Source organism: Rhinoderma darwinii, chromosome 8, assembly GCF_050947455.1.
Source record: "Rhinoderma darwinii isolate aRhiDar2 chromosome 8, aRhiDar2.hap1, whole genome shotgun sequence".
NCBI lineage: Eukaryota > Metazoa > Chordata > Amphibia > Anura > Rhinodermatidae > Rhinoderma > Rhinoderma darwinii.
The window spans coordinates 125,540,498-125,568,040 of NC_134694.1; the positions used below are offsets into that span (position 1 = coordinate 125,540,498).

The 27,543-nt window shown below is 37.9% G+C and overlaps 1 protein-coding gene across 1 annotated transcript in view; it reads right to left on the reverse strand.

The window, feature by feature from the left end:
* LOC142660082 (connector enhancer of kinase suppressor of ras 2-like) overlaps positions 1-9,949 on the reverse strand; it is a 72,279-nt gene extending 62,330 nt beyond the window's left edge. Inside the window, exons 1-6 of the mRNA XM_075836728.1 lie at positions 9,905-9,949; positions 9,671-9,817; positions 8,574-8,707; positions 7,440-7,651; positions 2,973-3,058; positions 1,381-1,626 (exon numbers count right to left, since the gene is read on the reverse strand). Of these exons, the coding sequence (XP_075692843.1) occupies positions 1,381-1,626; positions 2,973-3,058; positions 7,440-7,651; positions 8,574-8,707; positions 9,671-9,817; positions 9,905-9,949 (870 nt within the window). The remainder of the gene's footprint in view (positions 1-1,380; positions 1,627-2,972; positions 3,059-7,439; positions 7,652-8,573; positions 8,708-9,670; positions 9,818-9,904) is intronic.
* Between the last annotated feature and the right edge of the window lie 17,594 nt (positions 9,950-27,543).

Consider the following 27,543-nt stretch of genomic DNA (forward strand, 5'->3'; position numbering starts at 1 on the left):
GGAAAATACGCCAAATATATTAAGAGGTGCATCTATTTGGCGCCTCTTTAGCGGTCGGTGCAAATCTACGCCTGCTATGAGCCACAACTTACGCCAGCTTCTGGCGTATATTATAAAAAATATCCAATAGTGGCCGGACGTGACCCTTAATCTACAACGTAACCTTTATTGGATTTGTTTAAAAAGATACAAAAAAATAAATAAATAAACTGCCTGGTGTGAAATGTTTTAAAATACAATTGTGACCGGAGTCTCAGGACTGTATCCTCCAGGGTCACTTTCGGTTTGTGTGCACTAGGGACTGACTAGGGACTGACTAGGGACTGACTAACATCCATACAATTCCCACACTGGCCTGGACCCGGATCACAAGTCCTCTCGTCTGTGTGGGAGTTGTAGTCCTCTCGTCTGTGTGGGAGTTGTAGTCCTCTTGTCTGTGTGGGAGTTGTAGTCCTCTTGTCTGTGTATGTTGGAGGCTGCTGGTTGCGGCCTCCAGACTCACAGCTTCCATACTATTCCGGCAGATAGTCCCTGTATTCATTTCACTGCTCCAACATGTTTCCCGGCCTCTTTTACTGGCTCTTCAGGGAGCAAACTGGCAGGATAACAGGACAGGCGTGATAACGGCAGTGACAACCAGATCACAGCATTGTATTTTAAACATTTCACACCAGGGAGTTTATTTATTTATTTTTTTGTATCTTTTTAAACAAATCCGATAAAGGTTACGTTGTAGATTAAGGGTCACGTCCGGCCACTATTGGATATCATTTAGCCCAGCAGGGCAATACTAGTACAATCACTTAATAAGTACAATTCAATTATAAAAAAATTTCTTATGCCCCCTTTACTCGTTACTCGTTTACGTTGTAGCAAATTTGTGCTGTTACTCTATTAAACTCACAGGGTGTTGTGTAAACTGATACAATGTAACAAATTCTCAGCTGTGAGAAGGCAGGGTGGGTTTTTAGTCTGTGGATGCAAACAAGAATGTTCCCATTCACTGACAATAAGCAGAGATCTTAAAAATGGCGAGGTATTGGAACACAAAGTCTATTAGAAAGTTGCAGGACTTTTCATTGCTGATGAAGCTTCATGTACAGGAGACCGGACGACGTCTGCATCAAATCTGAGGGAACGTTGATCACATGACACAAAAGGAGTAGAAACCAGACGGAAGACAAATATGGAGGAAGGGGACGAGCGACAACAATCACCGGAATCATGAAGAACATTCTGGAGATTTGCTGGTCATAAACCGACATCATGGAACAGCATCACCATCATCATAACCACCACCACCATCATCACCATCATCATAACCACCATCATCAGCACCGTAATAATGGGCACAGACACTGTAAGGTGGGGGGTACTTACGTGGTACAGGGGAACGGTGTTATTTTCGGCGAGGGAGAAGGTCAGGGCATCCTGTTGCGTGGGGTCCAGCCTCCCCGTTGTCAGCATTGATGGACTGATGGGGTAACTGGGGCTGCCCGGGTTTTTGCCTTTTTTCCTGTTGCGACGTCCCGTGTCCCTCTTGTTGTCTTTCTGGGGCACCGGCTCCTCTTGTATCACCAGGATTTTGTCGTCGCTCAGGTATCGCAGAAGTGAATTCTCAGAGTCAGTTCATAGAGGCGAAAGGAAGAGACAAAAAAAAAAAGGAAAGGTAAGAAGAGCGCAGCATCCGGGGCTCCTCATCTATAGAATACGTGACCTTCCTGCTCAACCCACAGAGCGACCTATGAGAGACAATCCCCCAACCTCAGGGCCAGGGGTCAAAACCCCCCCAAACTTCAATGTGACCAGAGTCCTGACTTACTCTGTGCTGCTGGGGGTCCTGCTCCTACCACTACGTAGCTCTCAGTCTATGACCTCTTACAAGATCAGCACACTCCTCTCCTGAAATACTATGTGCTGCTGGGGACCCTGCTCCTACGACTATATAACTCCCAGCCTGTGACATCCCACATGATCAGCACACTCATCTCCTGAAAAACTCTGTGCTGCTGGGAGATCTGGCTCTTTCCACTATCTATAGCTATAAGCACATATTTGTAAACCCTCTTTAACACTGAACCCACAAAGTGAATCCTTGTCATTAAATGTAATCAGATGTTTAGAAAGACAAATATATGATCTATGATATTCAGGGCCGGCCCCGGGTGTATTTGTGCCCCCTGCCCTGATAATCTTGATTTTACCAGCCCCGTGCCGCCCACAGTAAACAGAGGAAGTGGTGATATCGCATTTATACCCAGACGTATTCAGATCACGTAATTCCCGTCTCTCTCCGCTGTACGGTTCTTGTCATATCGGTAGAAGAAGAAGCACGGAGCCTGGGTCTAGGGGAGAACTACAAGTCCAAGCAAGAAATGACGCCTCATCCGCTGGGAGCCGCACACTATACCGCTGTATTCACACTGCACGTTTTTTCTGTGATTCTCACAAAACCACAATATGACTGCACAGTGTGAATATATCCAAACAGCAGCACAAAGGATTTTAGATTTCATTTATTCACTGATTTATTATTGTAAGTTTTTTGTCATATGTCATCTACATGTGATCGCTGCATCTTCCGGGGTCGTCAGCCGCCACCACAGCGGAGGTGCTGCAACTCTGACGGATGTATCAATGAAGAGAAATATGGCGCCCCCTGTCCCCACTTATCCCAATTACCAGCCACGGTAATTCACTCACTGCAAGCAGAGTGTTTGAAAATGGTGAAAAATTGAAACACAAAGTCTATTAGAAGACGGAGACGTGCGGCGTCAGCTCCTTGGACTGCAGTGAATAGCACCCGTACTCTCCTGAGCGAATCAGAATTATCCGTGTAACCTGTGCGTCCGCTCATCATGGGAGTTCAGGCAATAAATCATTATCCCGGGGAACTGATACTTATGCAATTCTGTAATTTATAATCTTGTGTTCCCCATAGGTCAGCCTGTGCTGAAGAGCTGACACTCACCTCTGCTCCCTCTCTTATACATATTGGGCTCCTTGGGGTCTCCGATCCAGCTGTATTCTGTCGGCATCGACACCGGCCTCAGGTCACCTGTAAGGAGACGAAAAATCCAGTTATTCACCAAGGAAGATAAAGGTCACATAAAAAAAGGGGCCATGGCAAAGATCAAAATGCCGCTGAGTTTTGTCACGAGGACAGAAGGACCACCCAGGCCAACCCCCTTTTTGCTGACCGTGCACCCTGGAGAGGGGGGTCCTGCACAGGTTCTCCCACACAATAGTAAAAGGGACAAGACCAACCAGGGCTGGGGCCCCCTCTCTCCAAGGACCCCACAGCAGCCGCATGATTCTACACTGGCGCACATTTACGACGAAGCTGACGCCGGTTTTAACGTAAACTGTGCTAAAAAATAAAAAAGTAACAAATGGTTATGTGCGATAAATTTGCGACTTTTCTCTTCACTCGCCAAATACGGAAAGTGATGATAAAAGCGGGAGTGGTCAGCAAGGAGACGTCGTTTAGGCGACATTTATTAAGGAAAACGGAAAAAATTGACAAAACTTTGTTCCAAATCCGCAGCCGGCGAGGATTTTATTTTTGCCAGTCGGACAAGTCACAAGGCATTAAATATATTGACCGGCGTTCTCCTTTAAATAAATTTGGCGCAAATCCCTCCAACTTTCTCCTTTATTTACACCGGCGTAAGAAAACCGTTTTCTCTCCGGGGGTTTTCGCAGATGGTTACATCTTGCGTATCACTGAGACCCCCACTGTGTAAGTCAGCGACACATAGAAGAACATAGACGCTAATTGCAAGCTGTGATGTTGGAGCGCAGCAGTCGCGGTAGGACTCGGGGGAGGGGGCGCTCTGCGTGAATCTGAGGGTGTGAATATTTTACTAAGACATTGGAGACATACGGGAAGCAGTCAGGTGTTATCAGCTTCTTCTGATAGTGGCAATAATAACAAGGCTGAAAGTAAGACCGGTGCCTGATCACACATGTACAGGGGTCATGTACAGATGTAGCAGAGATGAGTTTGTCATGGGCAGAACAGAAGGAAGGATATGACACCTAAATCTGAGATAATAAGTCACCTCTGTGATAAAAGGAAAGCTCTGAGATATGATGTCATATTCTGAGATAATAAGTCAGTGCTGAGATATGATGTCATATTCTGAGATAATAAGTCAGTGCTGAGATATGATGTCATATTACACGATAATAAGTCAGTGCTGAGATATGATGTCATATTACAATATAATAAGTCAGTGCTGAGATATGATGTCATATTACAATATAATAAGTCAGTGCTGAGATATGATGTCGTATTCTGAGATAATAAGTCAGTGCTGAGATATGATGTCATATTCTAAGATAATAAGTAGGTGCTGAGATATGATGTCATATTACACAATAATAAGTCAGTGCTGAGATATGATGTCATATTACATGATAATAAGTCAGTGCTGAGATATGATGTCATATTACAAGATAGTAGTCAGTGCTGAGATATGATGTCATATTACACGATAATAAGTCAGTGCTGAGATATGATGTCATATTACAATATAATAAGTCAGTGCTGAGATATGATGTCATATTACACAATAATAAGTCAGTGCTGAGATATGATGTCATATTCTGAGATAATAAGTCAGTGCTGAGATATGATGTCATATTCTGAGGTAATAAGTCAGTGCTGAGATATGATGTCATATTCTAAGATAATAAGTCAGTGCTGAGATATGATGTCATATTACACAATAATAAGTCAGTGCTGAGATATGATGTCATATTACAATATAATAAGTCAGTGCTGAGATATGATGTCATATTCTGAGATAATAAGTCAGTGCTGAGATATGATGTCATATTCTGAGATAATAAGTAGGTGCTGAGATATGATGTCATATTACACAATAATAAGTCAGTGCTGAGATATGATGTCATATTACAAGATAGTAGTCAGTGCTGAGATATGATGTCATATTACACGATAATAAGTCAGTGCTGAGATATGATGTCATATTACAATATAATAAGTCAGTGCTGAGATATGATGTCATATTCTGAGATAATAAGTCAGTGCTGAGATATGATGTCATATTACATGATAAGTCAGTGCTGAGATATGATGTCATATTACATGATAATAAGTCAGTGCTGAGATATGATGTCATATTACATGATAATAAGTCAGTGCTGAGATATGATGTCATATTACACGATAATAAGTCAGTGCTGAGATATGATGTCATATTCTGAGATAATAAGTCAGTGCTGAGATATGATGTCATATTACATGATAAGTCAGTGCTGAGATATGATGTCATATTACATGATAATAAGTCAGTGCTGAGATATGATGTCATATTACACGATAATAAGTCAGTGCTGAGATATGATGTCATATTACACGATAATAAGTCAGTGCTGAGATATCATCTCAGACTATGACATCATAAGTGTTATTTTTTTCTTATCTAGATCACATCTTCTATGGGAGTTACGGAGATGAAGCCGTCAGTGCAGGATATCCGCCGCCCGTCAGATATAATTACCGCTGAACTCTCTGTGATACTGAACGCTTCGCTTTCTCTTTATATTTTATTTAGCTCCAGCCGCGTGCTCAGGAAAGAGCAGATGGATGAGACGCTGGGCGACTATTTATAGAAAGGCGATATGTTAAATGCCGATAACGCTCGCCCCAATTAGCGCAGTCGCTTCTCGCTCAGAGAGGCCGATGAGGTTACGCGCTTCTGAACAGATGAATGAATTGTCTGCCCTGACTGCAGCGCCCGGACACGCACACTTCACACTCCGCCTGTGACAGGCGCCGCCCGTTCTGAAAACTTTCTATTTTATTTTCTAGATTTTGATTTGACAACAATCTACACAAAGTTTATACAGATGAGGGGGGGGGGGCGGCCACAATGTACAATACAGTGGGGGGGGGGGGGGGGTCATACATGGCACAAGGGTTTCCTTTCCTGCGGCTTCACTTATCTTGTGCTGATCTTGCGTTACAACAGGTCTTATACTCCAATCACATCCAGAGCTGCAGTCACAATTCTAATGTTACATCATTTCTAACGCCCCCCCCCCCTGCTCACGAGATGCTGTGGATTGTCCATAAGGAGTTTTATTGCGGAAGATCCACAGATGATTACAGTCCCAGCCGCATGGTAGAGATATAAACAAATCTTATCCACAAGCTGCGGAACATTTTCCACGCGAAGAACAGAAGATGCTGCAGATAAATCCACAACATGTTCATTCTTGTGGATGTTCACAGAGGATTTCACCCTTTTCGATGTAGAAGGGGTGAAATCTGCGGTGAATCCCGAGCAAAATCTGCCCTAAACACACGCGAACATTGCTGCCGATTACATGTGGGATAATCATCAACAAATCCGCCACGTAGGTGGGTACCCTCATACTCCAGTTACATCCAGAGCTTCAGCCACACTTCTGATGTAACATCATGTTCTACACTCCAGTCACATCCAGAGCTGCAGTCACACTTCTGCTGTAGCATGTTCTACACTCCAGTCACATCCAGAGCTGCAGTCACACTTCTGCTGTAGCATCATGTTCTACACTTCCAGTCACATCCAGAGCTGCAGTCACACTTCTGCTGTAGCATGTTCTACACTTCCAGTCACATCCAGAGCTCCTTTCATCACTATTTTGATATTACCTTATGTCTTATACCCCAGTCACATCCAGAGCTGCAGGTACTATTCATCCGTTACATCATGTCTTACTCTCCAGTCACATCCGGAGCTGCTTTCACTATTCTGCTGTTACATTGTCTTACTCTCTGGTCACATCCACAGCTGCAATACTATTCTTCTGTTACATCATATCTTACTCTCCAGTCACATCTGGAGCTGCTTTCACTATTCTGCTGTTACATTGTCTTACTCTCCAGTCACATCCACAGCTGCAGATACTATTCTGTTGTTACATCATGTTTACTCTCCAGTCACATCCAGAGCTGTTTTCACCATTCTGCTGTTATATCATGTCTTACTCTGCAGTCACATCCACAGCTGCAGATACTATTCTGCTGTTACATCATGTTTACTCTCCAGTCACATCCAGAGCTGCTTTCACTATTCTGCGGTTACATTGTGTCTTACTCTCCAGTCACATCCAGAGCTGCTTTCAGCATTTTGCTGGCTGCTGAGTGGAATCTCAGGACTGTGCTGACACGCATTACTATACACTGAGATTCTATCATGCACAGTATCAGACTAGTAAACACTACGTCACCCACAATGCAGCACAGCAGAGAATGTTGAAAACAGAAGAATAATGAATGCAGCTCTTGATGTGAATAGTGTATAACTCATGATGTTGCTCCAGATAGTGCAGGTTCTGGACATTATATGCTATAATATAATTGGTGTTTGGGGTGGGGGGGGGGGGGGGGGGTACATGAGCCGCTGCTGAGGGGATCGTACCGTGAGTTGGGGTCTTTTCTCTTCTCCGCACCCCGGTCGTTCTGCCTCTCTCATATTCTGAGCCGACTTCGTGCCCCTCCCCTTCTATAAAAGTGTAATATTTGCCGCTCTCGTGCTCGAGGAAATAGCTGGGAGACTCGGAGCCTTTCATTACAGATTTGCTGACTCCATATTTATTGATGTCATCGCACGGCACAATCCCAATGTCGTCCCTGCAGGAAGCACAAGACCATCACTCGTCAATAACACAATACGACAGAGGAGTACCCTCATCATCCTCCTCATCATCCTCATAGACGTGAGCCCACTGGCTGCTGGGATAATAATACAATATTCCGACATTGTTCTAACTATGCCCAAATAGAGCTGAGCCCAGACTCCAATAGACAATGTGCTGGAGTCACTGGGCATAGCTGTGCTGGAGTCACTGGGCATAGCTGTGCTGGAGTCACTGGGCATAGCTGTGCTGGAGTCACTGGTCATAGCTGAGCTGGAGTCACTGGGCATAGCTGTGCTGGAGTCACTGGGCATAGCTGTGCTGGAGTCACTGGGCATAGCTGAGCTGCAGTCACTGGGCATAGCTGAGCTGCAGTCACTGGGCATAGCTGAGCTGCAGTCACTGGGCATAGCTGCGCTGGAGTCACTGGGCATAGCTGCGCTGGAGTCACTGGGCATAGCTGTGCTGGAGTCACTGGGCATAGCTGTGCTGGAGTCACTGGGCATAGCTGTGCTGGAGTCACTGGGCATAGCTGAGCTGGAGTCACTGGGCATAGCTGTGCTGGAGTCACTGGGCATAGCTGTGCTGGAGTCACTGGGCATAGCTGAGCTGCAGTCACTGGGCATAGCTGAGCTGCAGTCACTGGGCATAGCTGAGCTGCAGTCACTGGGCATAGCTGCGCTGGAGTCACTGGGCATAGCTGTGCCAGCTTTTGTGACGGGTGACACACTGGACAATCTGGGGTCAGTTTGCATTGCATTCAATGGGGAAAATGATGAGGAGCTGAGATTATTAGAAGGGGGCAGCAGTTTGTGCAACCAAGGAAAATGCTTCATGCCAGACAGTAAATAATCCTTCACGTCATCACTTGAACACGGCGCGGGCGTCACATATAGGAAATCTATCCAGATCTTTACCTGGGGCCATAAAGTCCGGACACAGGAGAAAGAATGAAGACGTCATGAAAGGCCGAGCCGTCCACCTTCGATGAAAGACCCATGGTGCCCGTCGGGGTTGTGTTGCCGCTGGTCGGACTGGTGGGAATTACAGGCTGAGGAAGAAAGAGGAGACATCACATACTGTGTAACGATCAAACCATATAATACCTGTAAATTATGCTTGGACAATATATTATGTGTGGACACCATATGGGTACAATGGGGGAATATACACAGTGGAGTCCCATTATTATGAGCAGCAGCTAATATCCAGAGTATCCGCCGTGTGCAGCACAGACAGCAGTTAGATCCCGCACTGATCCTGAGTTACATCCTGTATTATACTCCAGAGCTGCACTCACTATTCTGCTGGTGGAGTCACTGTGTACATACATTACATTACTTATCCTGTACTGATCCTGAGTTATATCCTGTATTATACTCCAGAGCTGCACTCACTATTCTGCTGGTGGAGTCACTGTGTACATACATTACATTACTTATCCTGTACTGATCCTGAGTTACATCCTGTATTATACTCCAGAGCTGCACTCACTATTCTGCTGGTGGAGTCACTGTGTACATAATTACATTACTTATCCTGTACTGATCCTGAGTTACATCCTGTATTATACTCCAGAGCTGCACTCACTATTCTGCTGGTGGAGTCACTGTGTACATACATTACATTACTTATCCTGTACTGATCCTGAGTTATATCCTGTATTATACTCCAGAGCTGCACTCACTATTCTGCTGGTGGAGTCACTGTGTACATACATTACATTACTTATCCTGTACTGATCCTGAGTTACATCCTGTATTATACTCCAGAGCTGCACTCACTATTCTGCAGGTGGAGTCACTGTGTACATTACATTACTTATCCTGTACTGATCCTGAGTTACATCCTGTATTATACTCTAGAGCTGCACTCACTATTCTGCTGGTGGAGTCACTGTATATACATTACATTACTTATCCTGTACTGATCCTGAGCTACATCCTGTATTGTACTCCAGAGCTGCACTCACTATTCCAGGCTGTAGGTCTTTACTAAGGTGTTATCCTGATACCTGCAGGGCGAGCGGTTTCCATCTCACATTCTTTAGAAGTGCAGGGGCGGATGCTAAGGTGTTCTGAGGTCTTTTCTTCAGTGTCAGGATAACTCCACTGGGGTCTTCCCTTAGGGCATTGACTAAATTTTTCAGTTGCCAACCGACCTGAAGGAGCAAAAAAGATTAAATTAAATGTAAAGAATGTCAATGGTTCATTTATTAACATCGTCTTCTAATCCATTCACATAATACCTGGTGTAACCTGTGAATATTGGACCTGCAGACAGTATCACACATGATAGGATTAGATACACGGCTCAGCAGACAGTATCACACATGATAGGATTAGATACACGGCTCAGCAGACAGTATCACACATGATAGGATTAGATACAGTGGCTCAGCAGGTAGTATCACACATGACAGGATTAGATACAGTGTATTAGTACAGACAGTATCACACATGATAGGATTAGATACGTGATTCAGCAGACAGTATCACACATGACAGGATTAGATACAGTGTATTAGTACAGACAGTTTGAGGATCAGGAATACTCCGGGTCAGGGCTGAGTCCTCTCCCTTCTTGTGTCATTTACATTTTATTAAATATTTAATATGAATATAACAGGAATCATGACTATCGCGGCGTTAGAAGATAAAGGACGGCGCCATGGAGGACGGGATGTGTCATTGTGAAGAGATGAAGAAGCGACGCGGTGCCTGTAAAGAGAAACCCAGAGACGCCGCTGTACAGAGACGCAGAAAATAATTAAGGCGCACTTCAAAAGAAAATTCCCCAGATACACGGCGAGATGGAGCGCAATTTCTGATCTGTGACAGGCGAAATATTTCAGGAGGAAAAGAAAGCAATGTTCAGAATTAAACATGAAAGTGGCCGCCGATAGTTGTGCGATTTCTGTTGTGAAAATAATTAGTGTGAATAAAACGAAAACCATGAGCAAATTTATAAAAAGGAAAACGTGTTCACTGCGTCTAACGCTCAGATGCTTCCCGGGCGCTGGACCGCGTCCGCTCCTTCCCTTCCGGTTCATCATTTGCAGGAAGATGTTTTAGAAATATTATAAACTCTCAGGACTACATTGTAACAACATGTGAAACAATATTATCATATATTCTACACATCAGTCAATAGAACTGCTGGACCACACCCCTAACTGCTCCAGTCACTTTCAAAGCAGCAATCAAAATTCTGTTGTGACATCATGTCTTATATTCCAGTCACAACCAAAGCTACTAGCAGTTATATTCTTGTATATAGGAGCAGTATTATAGTAGTTATATTCTTGTATATAGGAGCAGTATTATAGTAGTTATATTCTTGTATATAGGAACAGTATTATAGTAGTTATATTCTTGTATATAGGGGGCAGTATTATAGTAGTTATATTCTTGTATATAGGGGGCAGTATTATAGTAGTTATATTCTTGTATATAGGGGGCAGTATTATAGTAGTTATATTCTTGTATATAGGGGGCAGTATTATAGTAGTTATATTCTTGTATATAGGGGCAGTATTATAGTAGTTATATTCTTGTATATAGGGGGCAGTATTATAGTAGTTATATTCTTGTATATAGGGGGTAGTATTATAGTAATTATATTCTTGTATATAGGAGCAGTATTATAGTAGTTATATTCTTGTATATAGGAGCAGTATTATAGTAGTTATATTCTTGTATATAGGAGCAGTATTATAGTAGTTATATTCTTGTATATAGGAGCGGTATTATAGTAGTTATATTCTTGTATACAGGGGGTAGTATTATAGTAGTTATATTCTTGTATATAGGAGCAGTATTATAGTAGTTATATTTTTGTATATAGGGGCAGTATTATAGTAGTTATATTCTTGTATACAGGGGGTAGTATTATAGTAGTTATATTCTTGTATATAGGAGCAGTATTATAGTAGTTATATTTTTGTATATAGGGAGCAGTATTAGGGCGGGTTCACACGTGGCGGAATTTCACTTAAATTCCGCTGCGGACACTCCGCAGCGTTAATCCGCAGCGGTGCCGTTTGTCCATTGACTTACACTTTAATTTAGCAGTGTTCGTTTAGACGAGGCGTAAAATTCCGCTGCGGAGCATAGGCTGCGGAGCGGAATTTGGTGTCCGCAGCATGCTCTGTCTGTTGCGGAGCAGTGGCGGACTCATGGCGGAATTTCTCCATTGACTTCAATGGAGAGTCAAAATTCCGCAATGAAGTCCGCAGATCTTATGTGTGCTGCGGAGCGTATTGGTTTTACTACCATGACATTTCTTCATTCTGGCTGGACCTATGTATTTCTAGGTCTACAGCCAGACTGAGGAAGTCAATGGGGCTCCCGTAATGACGGGAGCGTTGCTAGGAGACGTCTGTAAATAGTCACTGTCCAGGGTGCTGAAAGAGTTAAGCGATCGGCAGTAACTGTTTCTGCACCCGGGACAGTGACTACCGATCTCAATATACATGTATCTGTAAAAAAACATATAAGTTCATACTTACCGAGAACTCCCTGCGTCTGTCTCCAGTCCGGCCTCCCAGGATGACGTTTCAGTGTAAGTGACGGCTGCAGCCAATCACAGGCCAAGCACAGGCTGCAGCGGTCACATGGACTGGCGCGTCATCCAGGGAGGTCGGGCTGGATGCCGAAAGAGGGACGCGTCACCAAGACAACGGCCGGTAAGTATGAAATTCGTTTACTTTCACTAGGGAAAGTGCTGTCCCTTCTCTCTATCCTGCACTGATAGGGAGAAGGGAAGCACTTTTCCCGCAGTCCGCAGCAGCTAGTCCGCATCAATTTACTGCACATTTTGTGCAGATCCGCTGCAGAATCTGCAACGCAGATTCTGTGCGGCATTGATGCGGACAGTTGCGGAGGAAATCCGCCACGTGTGGTCATGCCCTTATAGTAGTTATATTCTTGTATATAGGGGAAGTATTATAGTAGTTATATTCTTGTATATAGGGGAAGTATTATAGTAGTTATATTCTTGTATATAGGGGAAGTATTATAGTAGTTATATTCTTGTATATAGGGGAAGTATTATAGTAGTTATATTCTTGTATATAGGGGAAGTATTATAGTAGTTATATTCTTGTATATAGTAGACAGTATTATAGTAGTTATATTCTTGTATATATGGGCAGTATTATAGTAGTTATATTCTTGTATATAGGGGGCAGTGTTATGGTAGTTATATTCTTGTATATAGGAGGCAGTGTTATAGTAGTTAGATTCTTGTATATAGGAGCAGTGTTATAGTAGTTATATTCTTGTATATAGGAGCAGTATTATAGTAGTTATATTCTTGTATATAGGAGCAGTATTATATTAGTTATATTCTTGTATATAGGGGCAGTATTATAGTAGTTATATTCTTGTATATAGGAGTTAGTATTATAGTAGTTATATTCTTGTATATAGGGGCAGTATTATAGTATTTATATTCTTGTATATAGGGGGCAGTATTATTGTAGTTATATTCTTGTATATAGGAGGCAGTATTATAGTAGTTATATTCTTGTATATAGGGGCAGTATTATAGTAGTTATATTCTTGTATATAGGAGCAGTATTATAGTAGTTATATTCTTGTATATAGGAGCATTATTATAGTAGTTATATTCTTGTATATAGGAGGCAGTATTATAGTAGTTATATTCTTGTATATAGGAGCAATATTGTAGTAGTTATATTCTTGTATATAGGGGGCACTATTGTAGTAGTTATATTCTTGTATATAGGGGGCAGTATTATAGTAGTTATATTCTTGTATATAGGGGGCAGTATTATAGTAGTTATATTCTTGTATATAGGAGTAGTATTATAGTAGTCATATTATTGTATATAGGAGAAGTATTATAGTAGTTATATTCTGGTATATAGGGGCAGTATTATAGTAGTTCTATTCTTGTATATAGGAGCAGTATTATAGTAGTTCTATTCTTGTATATAGGGGCAGTATTATAATAGTTATATTCTTGTATATAGGGGCAGTATTATAGTAGTTATATTCTTGTATATAGGAGCAGTATTATAGTAGTTATATTCTTGTATAAAGGGGCAGTATTATAGTAGTTATATTCTTGTATATAGGACCAGTATTATAGTAGTTATATTCTTGTATATAGGAGCAGTGTTATAGTAGTTATATTCTTGTATATAGGGGGCAGTATTATAGTAGTTATATTCTTGTATATAGGGGGCAGTATTATAGTAGTTATATTCTTGTATAAAGGGGCAGTATTATTGTAGTTATATTCATGTATATAGGGGCAGTATTATAGTAGTTATATTCTTGTATATAGGAGCAGTATTATATTAGTTATATTCTTGTATAAAGGGGCAGTATTATAGTAGTTATATTCTTGTATATAGGACCAGTATTATAGTAGTTATATTCTTGTATATAGGGGGCAGTATTATAGTAGTTATATTCTTGTATATAGGGGGCAGTATTATAGTAGTTATTTTCTTGTATAAAGGGGCAGTATTATTGTAGTTATATTCTTGTATATAGGGGCAGTATTATAGTAGTTATATTCTTGTATATAGGAGCAGTATTATAGTAGTTATATTCTTGTATATAGGGGCAGTTTTATAGTAGTTATATTCTTGTATATAGGGGCAATATTATAGTAGTTATATTCTTGTATATAGGAGCAGTATTATAGTAGTTATATTCTTGTATAAAGGGGCAGTATTATAGTAGTTATATTCTTGTATATAGGACCAGTATTATAGTAGTTATATTCTTGTATATAGGAGCAGTGTTATAGTAGTTATATTCTTGTATACAGGGGGCAGTATTATAATAGTTATATTCTTGTATATAGGGGGCAGTATTATAGTAGTTATATTCTTGTATAAAGGGGCAGTATTATTGTAGTTATATTCTTGTATATAGGGGGCAGTATTATAGTAGTTATATTCTTGTATATAGGGGGCAGTATTATAGTAGTTATATTCTTGTATATAGGAGGCAGTATTATAGTAGTTATATTCTTGTATATAGGGGGCAGTATTATAGTAGTTATATTCTTGTATATAGGGGGCAGTATTATAGTAGTTATATTCTTGTATATAGGGGCAGTATTATTGTAGTTATATTCTTGTATATAGGGGCAGTATTATAGTAGTTATATTCTTGTATATAGGGGCAGTATTATAGTAGTTATATTCTTGTATATAGGGGCAGTATTATAGTAGTTATATTCTTGTATATAGGGGGCAGTATTATAGTAGTTATATTCTTGTATATAGGGGGCAGTATTATAGTAGTTATATTCTTGTATATAGGGGGCAGTATTATTGTAGTTATATTCTTGTATATAGGGGGCAGTATTATAGTAGTTCTATTCTTGTATATAGGGGCAGTATTATAGTAGTTATATTCTTGTATATAGGGGCAGTATTATAGTAGTTAAATTCTTGTATATAGGGGCAGTATTATAGTAGTTATATTCTTGTATATAGGGGGCAGTATTATTGTAGTTCTATTCTTGTATATAGGGGGCAGTATTATAGTAGTTCTATTCTTGTATATAGGGGCAGTATTATAGTAGTTATATTCTTGTATATAGTGGGCAGTATTATTGTAGTTATATTCTTGTATATAGGGGCAGTATTATAGTAGTTATATTCTTGTATATAGGGGCAGTATTATAGTAGTTCTATTCTTGTATATAGGGGCAGTATTATAGTAGTTATATTCTTGTATATAGGGAGCAGTATTATTGTAGTTATATTCTTGTATATAGGGGCAGTATTATTGTAGTTCTATTCTTGTATATAGGGGCAGTATTATAGTAGTTCTATTCTTGTATATAGGGGCAGTATTATAGTAGTTATATTCTTGTATATAGGGGCAGTATTATAGTAGTTATATTCTTGTACACAGGGGGCAGTATTATAGTAATTATATTCTTGTATATAGGAGGCAGTATTATAGTAGTTATATTCTTGTATATAGGGGGCAGTATTATTGTAGTTATATTCTTTTATATAGGGGCAGTATTATAGTAGTTATATTCTTGTATATAGGGGCAGTATTGTAGTAGTTATATTCTTGTATATAGGGGCAGTATTATAGTAGTTATATTCTTGTATATGGGGGGCAGTATTATAGTAATTATATTCTTGTATATAGGGAGCAGTATTATTGTAGTTATATTCTTGTATATAGGGGCAGTATTATAGTAGTTATATTCTTGTATATAGGAGGCAGTATTATAGTAGTTATATTCTTGTATATAGGGAGCAGTATTATTGTAGTTATATTCTTGTATATAGGAGGCAGTATTATAGTAGTTATATTCTTGTATATAGGAGCAGTATTATAGTAGTTATATTCTTGTATGTAGGGGCAGTATTATAGTAGTTATATTCTTGTATATAGGAGGCAGTATTATAGTAGTTATATTCCTGTATATAGGGGGCAGTATTATAGTAGTTATATTCTTGTACACAGGGGGCAGTATTATAGTAGTTATATTCTTGTATATAGGAGCAGTATTATAGTAGTTATATTCTTGTATATAGGGGCAGTATTATAGTAGTTATATTCTTGTATATAGGAGGCAGTATTATAGTAGTTATATTCTTGTATATAGGGAGCAGTATTATTGTAGTTATATTCTTGTATATAGGGGCAGTATTATAGTAGTTATATTCTTGTACACAGGGGGCAGTATTATAGTAGTTATATTCTTGTATATAGGAGCAGTATTATAGTAGTTATATTCTTGTATATAGGAGCAGTATTATAGTAGTTATATTCTTGTATATAGGAGCAGTATTATAGTAGTTATATTCTTGTATATAGGGGGCAGTATTATAGTAGTTATATTCTTGTATATAGGGGGCAGTATTAGGGCATGACCACACATGGCGGAATTCCTCCGCAACTGTCCGCATCAATGCCGCACAGAATCTGCGTTGCAGATTCTGCAGCGGATCTGCACAAAATGTGCAGAAAATTGATGCGGACTGGCCGCTGCGGACTGCAGGAAAAGTGCTTCTCTTCTCCCTATTCAGTGCAGGATAGAGAGAAGGGACAGCACTTTCCCTAGTGAAAGTCAAAGAAATTCATACTTACCGCCCGTTGTCTTGGTGACGCGTCCCTCTTTCGGCATCCGGCCCGACCTCCCTGGATGACGCTCCAGTCCATGTGACCGCTGCAGCCTGTGCTTGGCCTGTGATTGGCTGCAGCCGTCACTTACACTGAAACGTCATCCTGGGAGGCCGGACTGGAGACAGACGCAGGGAGTTCTCGGTAAGTATGAACTTATATGTTTTTTTACAGATACATGTATATTGAGATCGGTAGTCACTGTCCCGGGTGCAGAAACAGTTACTGCCGATCGCGTAACTCTTTCAGCACCCTGGACAGTGACTATTTACAGACGTCTCCTAGCAACGCTCCCGTCATTACGGGAGCCCCATTGACTTCCTCAGTCTGGCTGTAGACCTAGAAATACATAGGTCCAGCCAGAATGAAGAAATGTCATGGTAGTAAAAACAATACGCTCCGCAGCACACATAAGATCTGCGGACTTCATTGCGGAATTTTGACTCTCCATTGAAGTCAATGGAGAAATTCCGCCATGAGTCCGCAACCAGTCCGCCACTGCTCCGCAACAGACAGAGCATGCTGCGGACACCAAATTCCGCTCCGCAGCCTATGCTCCGCAGCGGAATTGTACGCATCGTGTAAACGAACACTGCTAAATTAAAGTGAAAGTCAATGGAGAAACGGCTCCGCTGCGGATTAACGCTGCGGAGTGTCCGCAGCGGAATTTAAGTGAAATTCCGCTATGTGTGAACCCGCCCTTATAGTAGTTATATTCTTGTATATAGGAGCAGTATTATAGTAGTTATATTCTTGTATATAGGGGGCAGTATTATAGTAGTTATATTCTTGTACACAGGGGGCAGTATTATAGTAGTTATATTCTTGTATATAGGAGCAGTATTATAGTAGTTATATTCTTGTATATAGGGGCAGTATTATAGTAGTTATATTCTTGTATATAGGAGGCAGTATTATAGTAGTTATATTCTTGTATATAGGAGCAGTATTATAGTAGTTATATTCTTGTATATAGGGGCAGTTTTATAGTAGTTATATTCTTGTATATAGGGGCAATATTATAGTAGTTATATTCTTGTATATAGGAGCAGTATTATAGTAGTTATATTCTTGTATAAAGGGGCAGTATTATAGTAGTTATATTCTTGTATATAGGACCAGTATTATAGTAGTTATATTCTTGTATATAGGGGGCAGTATTATTGTAGTTATATTCTTTTATATAGGGGCAGTATTATAGTAGTTATATTCTTGTATATAGGGGCAGTATTGTAGTAGTTATATTCTTGTATATAGGGGCAGTATTATAGTAGTTATATTCTTGTATATGGGGGGCAGTATTATAGTAATTATATTCTTGTATATAGGGAGCAGTATTATTGTAGTTCTATTCTTGTATATAGGGGCAGTATTATAGTAGTTATATTCTTGTATATAGGAGGCAGTATTATAGTAGTTATATTCTTGTATATAGGGAGCAGTATTATTGTAGTTATATTCTTGTATATAGGGGCAGTATTATAGTAGTTATATTCTTGTACACAGGGGGCAGTATTATAGTAGTTATATTCTTGTATATAGGAGCAGTATTATAGTAGTTATATTCTTGTATATAGGAGCAGTATTATAGTAGTTATATTCTTGTATATAGGAGCAGTATTATAGTAGTTATATTCTTGTATATAGGGGGCAGTATTATAGTAGTTATATTCTTGTATATAGGGGGCAGTATTATAGTAGTTATATTCTTGTATATAGGAGCAGTATTATAGTAGTTATATTCTTGTATATAGGGGCAGTATTATAGTAGTTATATTCTTGTATATAGGAGGCAGTATTATAGTAGTTATATTCTTGTATATAGGGAGCAGTATTATTGTAGTTATATTCTTGTATATAGGGGCAGTATTATAGTAGTTATATTCTTGTACACAGGCGGCAGTATTATAGTAGTTATATTCTTGTATATAGGAGCAGTATTATAGTAGTTATATTCTTGTATATAGGAGCAGTATTATAGTAGTTATATTCTTGTATATAGGAGCAGTATTATAGTAGTTATATTCTTGTATATAGGGGGCAGTATTATAGTAGTTATATTCTTGTATATAGGGGGCAGTATTATAGTAGTTATATTCTTGTATATAGGAGCAGTATTATAGTAGTTATATTCTTGTATATAGGGGCAGTATTATAGTAGTTATATTCTTGTATATAGGGGCAGTATTATAGTAGTTATATTCTTGTATATAGGAGCAGTATTATAGTAGTTATATTCTTGTATATAGGGAGCAGTATTATTGTACTTATATTCTTGTATATAGGGGCAGTATTATAGTAGTTATATTCTTGTACACAGGGGGCAGTATTATAGTAGTTATATTCTTGTATATAGAGGCAGTATTATAGTAGTTATATTCTTGTATATAGGAGCAGTATTATAGTAGTTATATTCTTGTATATAGGAGCAGTATTATAGTAGTTATATTCTTGTATATAGGGGGCAGTATTATAGTAGTTATATTCTTGTATATAGGAGCAGTATTATAGTAGTTATATTCTTGTATATAGGGGCAGTATTATAGTAGTTATATTCTTGTACACAGGGGGCAGTATTATAGTAGTTATATTCTTGTATATAGAGGCAGTATTATAGTAGTTATATTCTTGTATATAGGAGCAGTATTATAGTAGTTATATTCTTGTATATAGGAGCAGTATTATAGTAGTTATATTCTTGTATATAGGGGGCAGTATTATAGTAGTTATATTCTTGTATATAGGAGCAGTATTATAGTAGTTATATTCTTGTATATAGGGGCAGTATTATAGTAGTTATATTCTTGTATATAGGGGCAGTATTATAGTAGTTATATTCTTGTATATAGGAGCAGTATTATAGTAGTTATATTCTTGTATATAGGAGGCAGTATTATAGTAGTTATATTCTTGTATATAGGGAGCAGTATTATTGTAGTTATATTCTTGTATATAGGGGCAGTATTATAGTAGTTATATTCTTGTACACAGGGGGCAGTATTATAGTAGTTATATTCTTGTATATAGGAGCAGTATTATAGTAGTTATATTCTTGTATATAGGAGCAGTATTATAGTAGTTATATTCTTGTATATAGGAGCAGTATTATAGTAGTTATATTCTTGTATATAGGGGGCAGTATTATAGTAGTTATATTCTTGTATATAGGGGGCAGTATTATAGTAGTTATATTCTTGTATATAGGAGCAGTATTATAGTAGTTATATTCTTGTATATAGGGGCAGTATTATAGTAGTTATATTCTTGTATATAGGAGGCAGTATTATAGTAGTTATATTCTTGTATATAGGGAGCAGTATTATTGTAGTTATATTCTTGTATATAGGGGCAGTATTATAGTAGTTATATTCTTGTACACAGGCGGCAGTATTATAGTAGTTATATTCTTGTATATAGGAGCAGTATTATAGTAGTTATATTCTTGTATATAGGAGCAGTATTATAGTAGTTATATTCTTGTATATAGGAGCAGTATTATAGTAGTTATATTCTTGTATATAGGGGGCAGTATTATAGTAGTTATATTCTTGTATATAGGGGGCAGTATTATAGTAGTTATATTCTTGTATATAGGAGCAGTATTATAGTAGTTATATTCTTGTATATAGGGGCAGTATTATAGTAGTTATATTCTTGTATATAGGGGCAGTATTATAGTAGTTATATTCTTGTATATAGGAGCAGTATTATAGTAGTTATATTCTTGTATATAGGGAGCAGTATTATTGTAGTTATATTCTTGTATATAGGGGCAGTATTATAGTAGTTATATTCTTGTACACAGGGGGCAGTATTATAGTAGTTATATTCTTGTATATAGAGGCAGTATTATAGTAGTTATATTCTTGTATATAGGAGCAGTATTATAGTAGTTATATTCTTGTATATAGGAGCAGTATTATAGTAGTTATATTCTTGTATATAGGGGGCAGTATTATAGTAGTTATATTCTTGTATATAGGAGCAGTATTATAGTAGTTATATTCTTGTATATAGGGGCAGTATTATAGTAGTTATATTCTTGTACACAGGGGGCAGTATTATAGTAGTTATATTCTTGTATATAGAGGCAGTATTATAGTAGTTATATTCTTGTATATAGGAGCAGTATTATAGTAGTTATATTCTTGTATATAGGAGCAGTATTATAGTAGTTATATTCTTGTATATAGGGGGCAGTATTATAGTAGTTATATTCTTGTATATAGGAGCAGTATTATAGTAGTTATATTCTTGTATATAGGGGCAGTATTATAGTAGTTATATTCTTGTATATAGGGGCAGTATTATAGTAGTTATATTCTTGTATATAGGAGCAGTATTATAGTAGTTATATTCTTGTATATAGGGAGCAGTATTATTGTAGTTATATTCTTGTATATAGGGGCAGTATTATAGTAGTTATATTCTTGTACACAGGGGGCAGTATTATAGTAGTTATATTCTTGTATATAGAGGCAGTATTATAGTAGTTATATTCTTGTATATAGGAGCAGTATTATAGTAGTTATATTCTTGTATATAGGAGCAGTATTATAGTAGTTATATTCTTGTATATAGGGGCAGTATTATAGTAGTTATATTCTTGTATATAGGGGCAGTATTATAGTAGTTATATTCTTGTATATAGGAGCAGTATTATAGTAGTTATATTCTTGTATATAGGAGCAGTATTATAGTAGTTATATTCTTGTATATAGGGGGCAGTATTATAGTAGTTATATTCTTGTATATAGGGGGCAGTATTATAGTAGTTATATTCTTGTATATAGGAGCAGTATTATAGTAGTTATATTCTTGTATATAGGGGCAGTATTATAGTAGTTATATTCTTGTATATAGGGGCAGTATTATAGCAGTTATATTCTTGTATATAGGAGCAGTATTATAGTAGTTATATTTTTGTATATAGTGGCAGTATTATAGTAGTTATATTCTTGTATATAGGGGGCAGTATTATAGTAGTTATATTCTTGTATATAGGGGGCAGTATTATAGTAGTTATATTCTTGTATATAGGGGCAGTATTATAGTAGTTATATTCTTGTATATAGGGGCAGTATTATAGTAGTTATATTCTTGTATATAGGGGCAGTATTATAGTAGTTATATTCTTGTATATAGGAGCAGTATTATAGTAGTTATATTCTTGTATATAGGGAGCAGTATTATTGTAGTTATATTCTTGTATATAGGGGCAGTATTATAGTAGTTATATTCTTGTACACAGGGGGCAGTATTATAGTAGTTATATTCTTGTATATAGAGGCAGTATTATAGTAGTTATATTCTTGTATATAGGAGCAGTATTATAGTAGTTATATTCTTGTATATAGGAGCAGTATTATAGTAGTTATATTCTTGTATATAGGGGGCAGTATTATAGTAGTTATATTCTTGTATATAGGAGCAGTATTATAGTAGTTATATTCTTGTATATAGGGGCAGTATTATAGTAGTTATATTCTTGTACACAGGGGGCAGTATTATAGTAGTTATATTCTTGTATATAGAGGCAGTATTATAGTAGTTATATTCTTGTATATAGGAGCAGTATTATAGTAGTTATATTCTTGTATATAGGAGCAGTATTATAGTAGTTATATTCTTGTATATAGGGGGCAGTATTATAGTAGTTATATTCTTGTATATAGGAGCAGTATTATAGTAGTTATATTCTTGTATATAGGGGCAGTATTATAGTAGTTATATTCTTGTATATAGGGGCAGTATTATAGTAGTTATATTCTTGTATATAGGAGCAGTATTATAGTAGTTATATTCTTGTATATAGGGAGCAGTATTATTGTAGTTATATTCTTGTATATAGGGGCAGTATTATAGTAGTTATATTCTTGTACACAGGGGGCAGTATTATAGTAGTTATATTCTTGTATATAGAGGCAGTATTATAGTAGTTATATTCTTGTATATAGGAGCAGTATTATAGTAGTTATATTCTTGTATATAGGAGCAGTATTATAGTAGTTATATTCTTGTATATAGGGGCAGTATTATAGTAGTTATATTCTTGTATATAGGGGCAGTATTATAGTAGTTATATTCTTGTATATAGGAGCAGTATTATAGTAGTTATATTCTTGTATATAGGAGCAGTATTATAGTAGTTATATTCTTGTATATAGGGGGCAGTATTATAGTAGTTATATTCTTGTATATAGGGGGCAGTATTATAGTAGTTATATTCTTGTATATAGGAGCAGTATTATAGTAGTTATATTCTTGTATATAGGGGCAGTATTATAGTAGTTATATTCTTGTATATAGGGGCAGTATTATAGCAGTTATATTCTTGTATATAGGAGCAGTATTATAGTAGTTATATTTTTGTATATAGTGGCAGTATTATAGTAGTTATATTCTTGTATATAGGGGGCAGTATTATAGTAGTTATATTCTTGTATATAGGGGGCAGTATTATAGTAGTTATATTCTTGTATATAGGGGCAGTATTAGGGCGGGTTCACACATAGCGGAATTTCACTTAAATTCCGCTGCGGAAACTCCGCAGCGTTAATCCGCAGCGGAGCCGTTTCTCCATTGACTTTCACTTTAATTTAGCAGTGTTCGTTTACACGATGCGTACAATTCCGCTGCGGAGCATAGGCTGCGGAGCGGAATTTGGTGTCCGCAGCATGCTCTGTCTGTTGCGGAGCAGTGGCGGACTGGTTGCGGACTCATGGCGGAATTTCTCCATTGACTTCAATGGAGAGTCAAAATTCCGCAATGAAGTCCGCAGATCTTATGTGTGCTGCGGAGCGTATTGTTTTTACTACCATGACATTTCTTCATTCTGGCTGGACCTATGTATTTCTAGGTCTACAGCCAGACTGAGGAAGTCAATGGGGCTCCCGTAATGACGGGAGCGTTGCTAGGAGACGTCTGTAAATAGTCACTGTCCAGGGTGCTGAAAGAGTTACGCGATCGGCAGTAACTGTTTCTGCACCCGGGACAGTGACTACCGATCTCAATATACATCTATCTGTAAAAAAAAATATAAGTTCATACAAAGGGCATGACCACACATGGCGGAATTCCTCCGCAACTGTCCGCATCAATGCCGCACCTAATCCGGGTTGCGGATTACGGCTGCGGATCTGCACAAAATGTGCAGAAAATTGATGCGGACTAGCTGCTGCGGACTGCGGGAAAAGTGCTTCCCTTCTCCCTATTCAGTGCAGGATAGAGAGAAGGGACAGCACTTTCCCTAGTGAAAGTAAAAGAAATTCATACTTACCGCCCGTTGTCTTTATGACGCGTCCCTCCTTCGGCATCCAGCCCGACCTCCCTGGATGACGCGGCAGTCCATGTGACCGCTGCAGCCTGTGCTTGGCCTGTGATTGGCTGCAGCCGTCACTTACACTGAAACGTCATCCTGGGAGGCCGGACTGGAGACAGAAACAGGGAGTTCTCGGTAAGTACGAACTTCATTTTTTTTTACAGATACATGTATATTGGGATCGGTAGTCACTGTCCCGGGTGCAGAAACAGTTACTGCCGATCGCTTAACTCTTTCAGCACCCTGGACAGTGACTATTTACAGACGTCTCCTAGCAACGCTCCCGTCATTACGGGAGCCCCATTGACTTCCTCAGTCTGGCTGTAGACCTAGAAATACATAGGTCCAGCCAGAATGAAGAAATGTCAAGTAAAAAAAGCAAGACGCATCCGCAGCACACATGACATGTGCATGACAGCTGCGGACTTCATTGCGGAACTTTGAATCTCCATTGAAGTCAATGGAGAAATTCCGCCATGAGTCCGCCACTGCTCCGCAACAGACAGAGCATGCTGCGGACACCAAATTCCGCTCCGCAGCCTATGCTCCGCAGCGGAATTGTACGCATCGTGTAAACGAACACTGCTAAATTAAAGTGAAAGTCAATGTAGAAACGGCTCCGCTGCGGATTAACGCTGCGGAGTGTCCGCAGCGGAATTTAAGTGCAATTCCGCCATGTGTGAACCCGCCCTTACCGAGAACTCCCTGCGTCTGTCTCCAGTCCGGCCTCCCAGGATGACGTTTCAGTGTAAGTGACGGCTGCAGCCAATCACAGGCCAAGCACAGGCTGCAGCGGTCACATGGACTGGAGCGTCATCCAGGGAGGTCGGGCCGGATGCCGAAAGAGGGACGCGTCACCAAGACAACGGGCGGTAAGTATGAATATCTTTGACTTTCACTAGGGAAAGTGCTGTCCCTTCTCTCTATCCTGCACTGAATAGGGAGAAGAGAAGCACTTTTCCTGCAGTCCGCAGCGGCCAGTCCGCATCAATTTTCTGCACATTTTGTGCAGATCCGCTGCAGAATCTGCAACGCAGATTCTGTGCGGCATTGATGCGGACAGTTGCGGAGGAATTCCGCCATGTGTGGTCATGCCCTTATAGTAGTTATATTCTTGTATATAGGGGCAGTATTATAGTAGTTATATTCTTGTATATAGGGGCAGTATTATAGTAGTTATATTCTTGTATATAGGGGCAGTATTATAGTAGTTATATTCTTGTATATAGGAGCAGTATTATAGTAATTATATTCTTGTATATAGGGGCAGTATTATAGTAGTTATATTCTTGTATATAGGAGCAGTATTATAGTAGTTATATTCTTGTATATAGGGGAAGTATTATAGTAGTTATATTCTTGTATATAGGGGAAGTATTATAGTAGTTATATTCTTGTATATAGGGGCAGTATTATAGTAGTTATATTCTTGTATATAGGGGGCAGTATTATAGTAGTTATATTCCTGTATATAGGGGGCAGTATTATAGTAGTTATATTCTTGTATATAGGAGCAGTATTATAGTAGTTATATTCTTGTATATAGGGGCAGTATTATAGTAGTTATATTCTTGTATATAGGAGCAGTATTATAGTAGTTATATTCTTGTATATAGGAGCAGTATTATAGTAGTTATATTCTTGTATATAGGGGTAGTATTATAGTAGTTATATTCTTGTATATAGGAGCAGTATTATAGTAGTCATATTCTTGTATATAGGGGGCAGTATTATAGTAGATATATTCTTGTATATAGGGGCAGTATTATAGTAGTTATATTCTTGTATATAGGAGCAGTATTATAGTAGTTATATTCTTGTATATAGGGGGCAGTATTATAGTAGTTATATTCTTGTATATAGTGGCAGTATTATAGTAGTTATATTCTTGTATATAGGAGGCAGTATTATAGTAGTTGTATTCTTGTATATAGGAGCAGTATTATAGTCGTTATATTCTTGTATATAGGAACAGTATTATAGTAGTTATATTCTTGTATATAGGGGCAGTATTATAGTGTTATATTCTTGTATCTAGGGGCAGTATTATAGTAGTTATATTCTTGTATATAGGGGGCAGTATTATAGTAGTTATATTCTTGTATATAGGGGCAGTATTATAGCAGTTATATTCTTGTATATAGGGGCAGTATTATAGTAGTTATATTCTTGTATATAGGGAGTAGTATTATAGTAGTTATATTCTTGTATATAGGGGCAGTATTATAGTAGTTATATTCTTGTATATAGGGGCAGTATTATAGTAGTTATATTCTTGTATATAGGGAGCAGTATTATAGTAGTTATATTCTTGTATATAGGGGCAGTATTATAGTAGTTATATTCTTGTATATAGGGGCACTATTATAGTAGTTATATTCTTGTATATAGGGGCAGTATTATAGCAGTTATATTCTTGTATATAGGGGCAGTATTATAGTAGTTATATTCTTGTATATAGGAGCAGTATTATAGTCGTTATATTCTTGTATATAGGAACAGTATTATAGTAGTTATATTCTTGTATATAGGGGCAGTATTATAGTAGTTATATTCTTGTATATAGGAGCAGTATTATAGTCGTTATATTCTTGTATATAGGAACAGTATTATAGTAGTTATATTCTTGTATATAGGGGAGCAGTATTATAGTAGTTATATTCTTGTATATAGGGGGCAGTATTATAGTAGTTATAGTCTTGTATATAGGGGCAGTATTATAGTAGTTATATTCTTGTATATAGGAGCAGTATTATAGTAGTTATATTCTTGTATATAGGAGGCAGTATTATAGTAGTTATATTCTTGTATATAGGGGGCAGTATTATAGTAGTTATATTCTTGTATATAGGAGCAGTATTATAGTAGTTATATTCTTGTATAAAGGGGGCAGTATTATAGTAGTTATATTCTTGTATATAGGGGGCAGCATTATAGTAGTTATATTCTTGTATATAGGGGCAGTATTATAGTAGTTATATTCTTGTATATAGGGGGCAGTATTATAGTAGTTATATTCTTGTATATAGGGGCAGTATTATAGTAGTTATATTCTTGTATATAGGGGCAGTATTATAGTAGTTATATTCTTGTATATAGTGGCAGTATTATAGTAGTTATATTCTTGTATACAGGGGCAGTATTATAGTAGTTATATTCTGGTATATAGGGGGCAGTATTATAGTAGTTATATTCTTGTATATAGGGGCAGTATTATAGTAGTTATATTCTTGTATATAGGGGGCAGTATTATAGTAGTTATATTCTTGTATATAGGGGGCAGTATTATAGTAGTTATATTCTTGTATATAGGGGCAGTATTATAGTAGTTATATTCTTGTATATAGTGGCAGTATTATAGTAGTTATATTCTTGTATATAGGGGCAGTATTATAGTAGTTATATTCTTGTATATAGGGGGCAGTATTA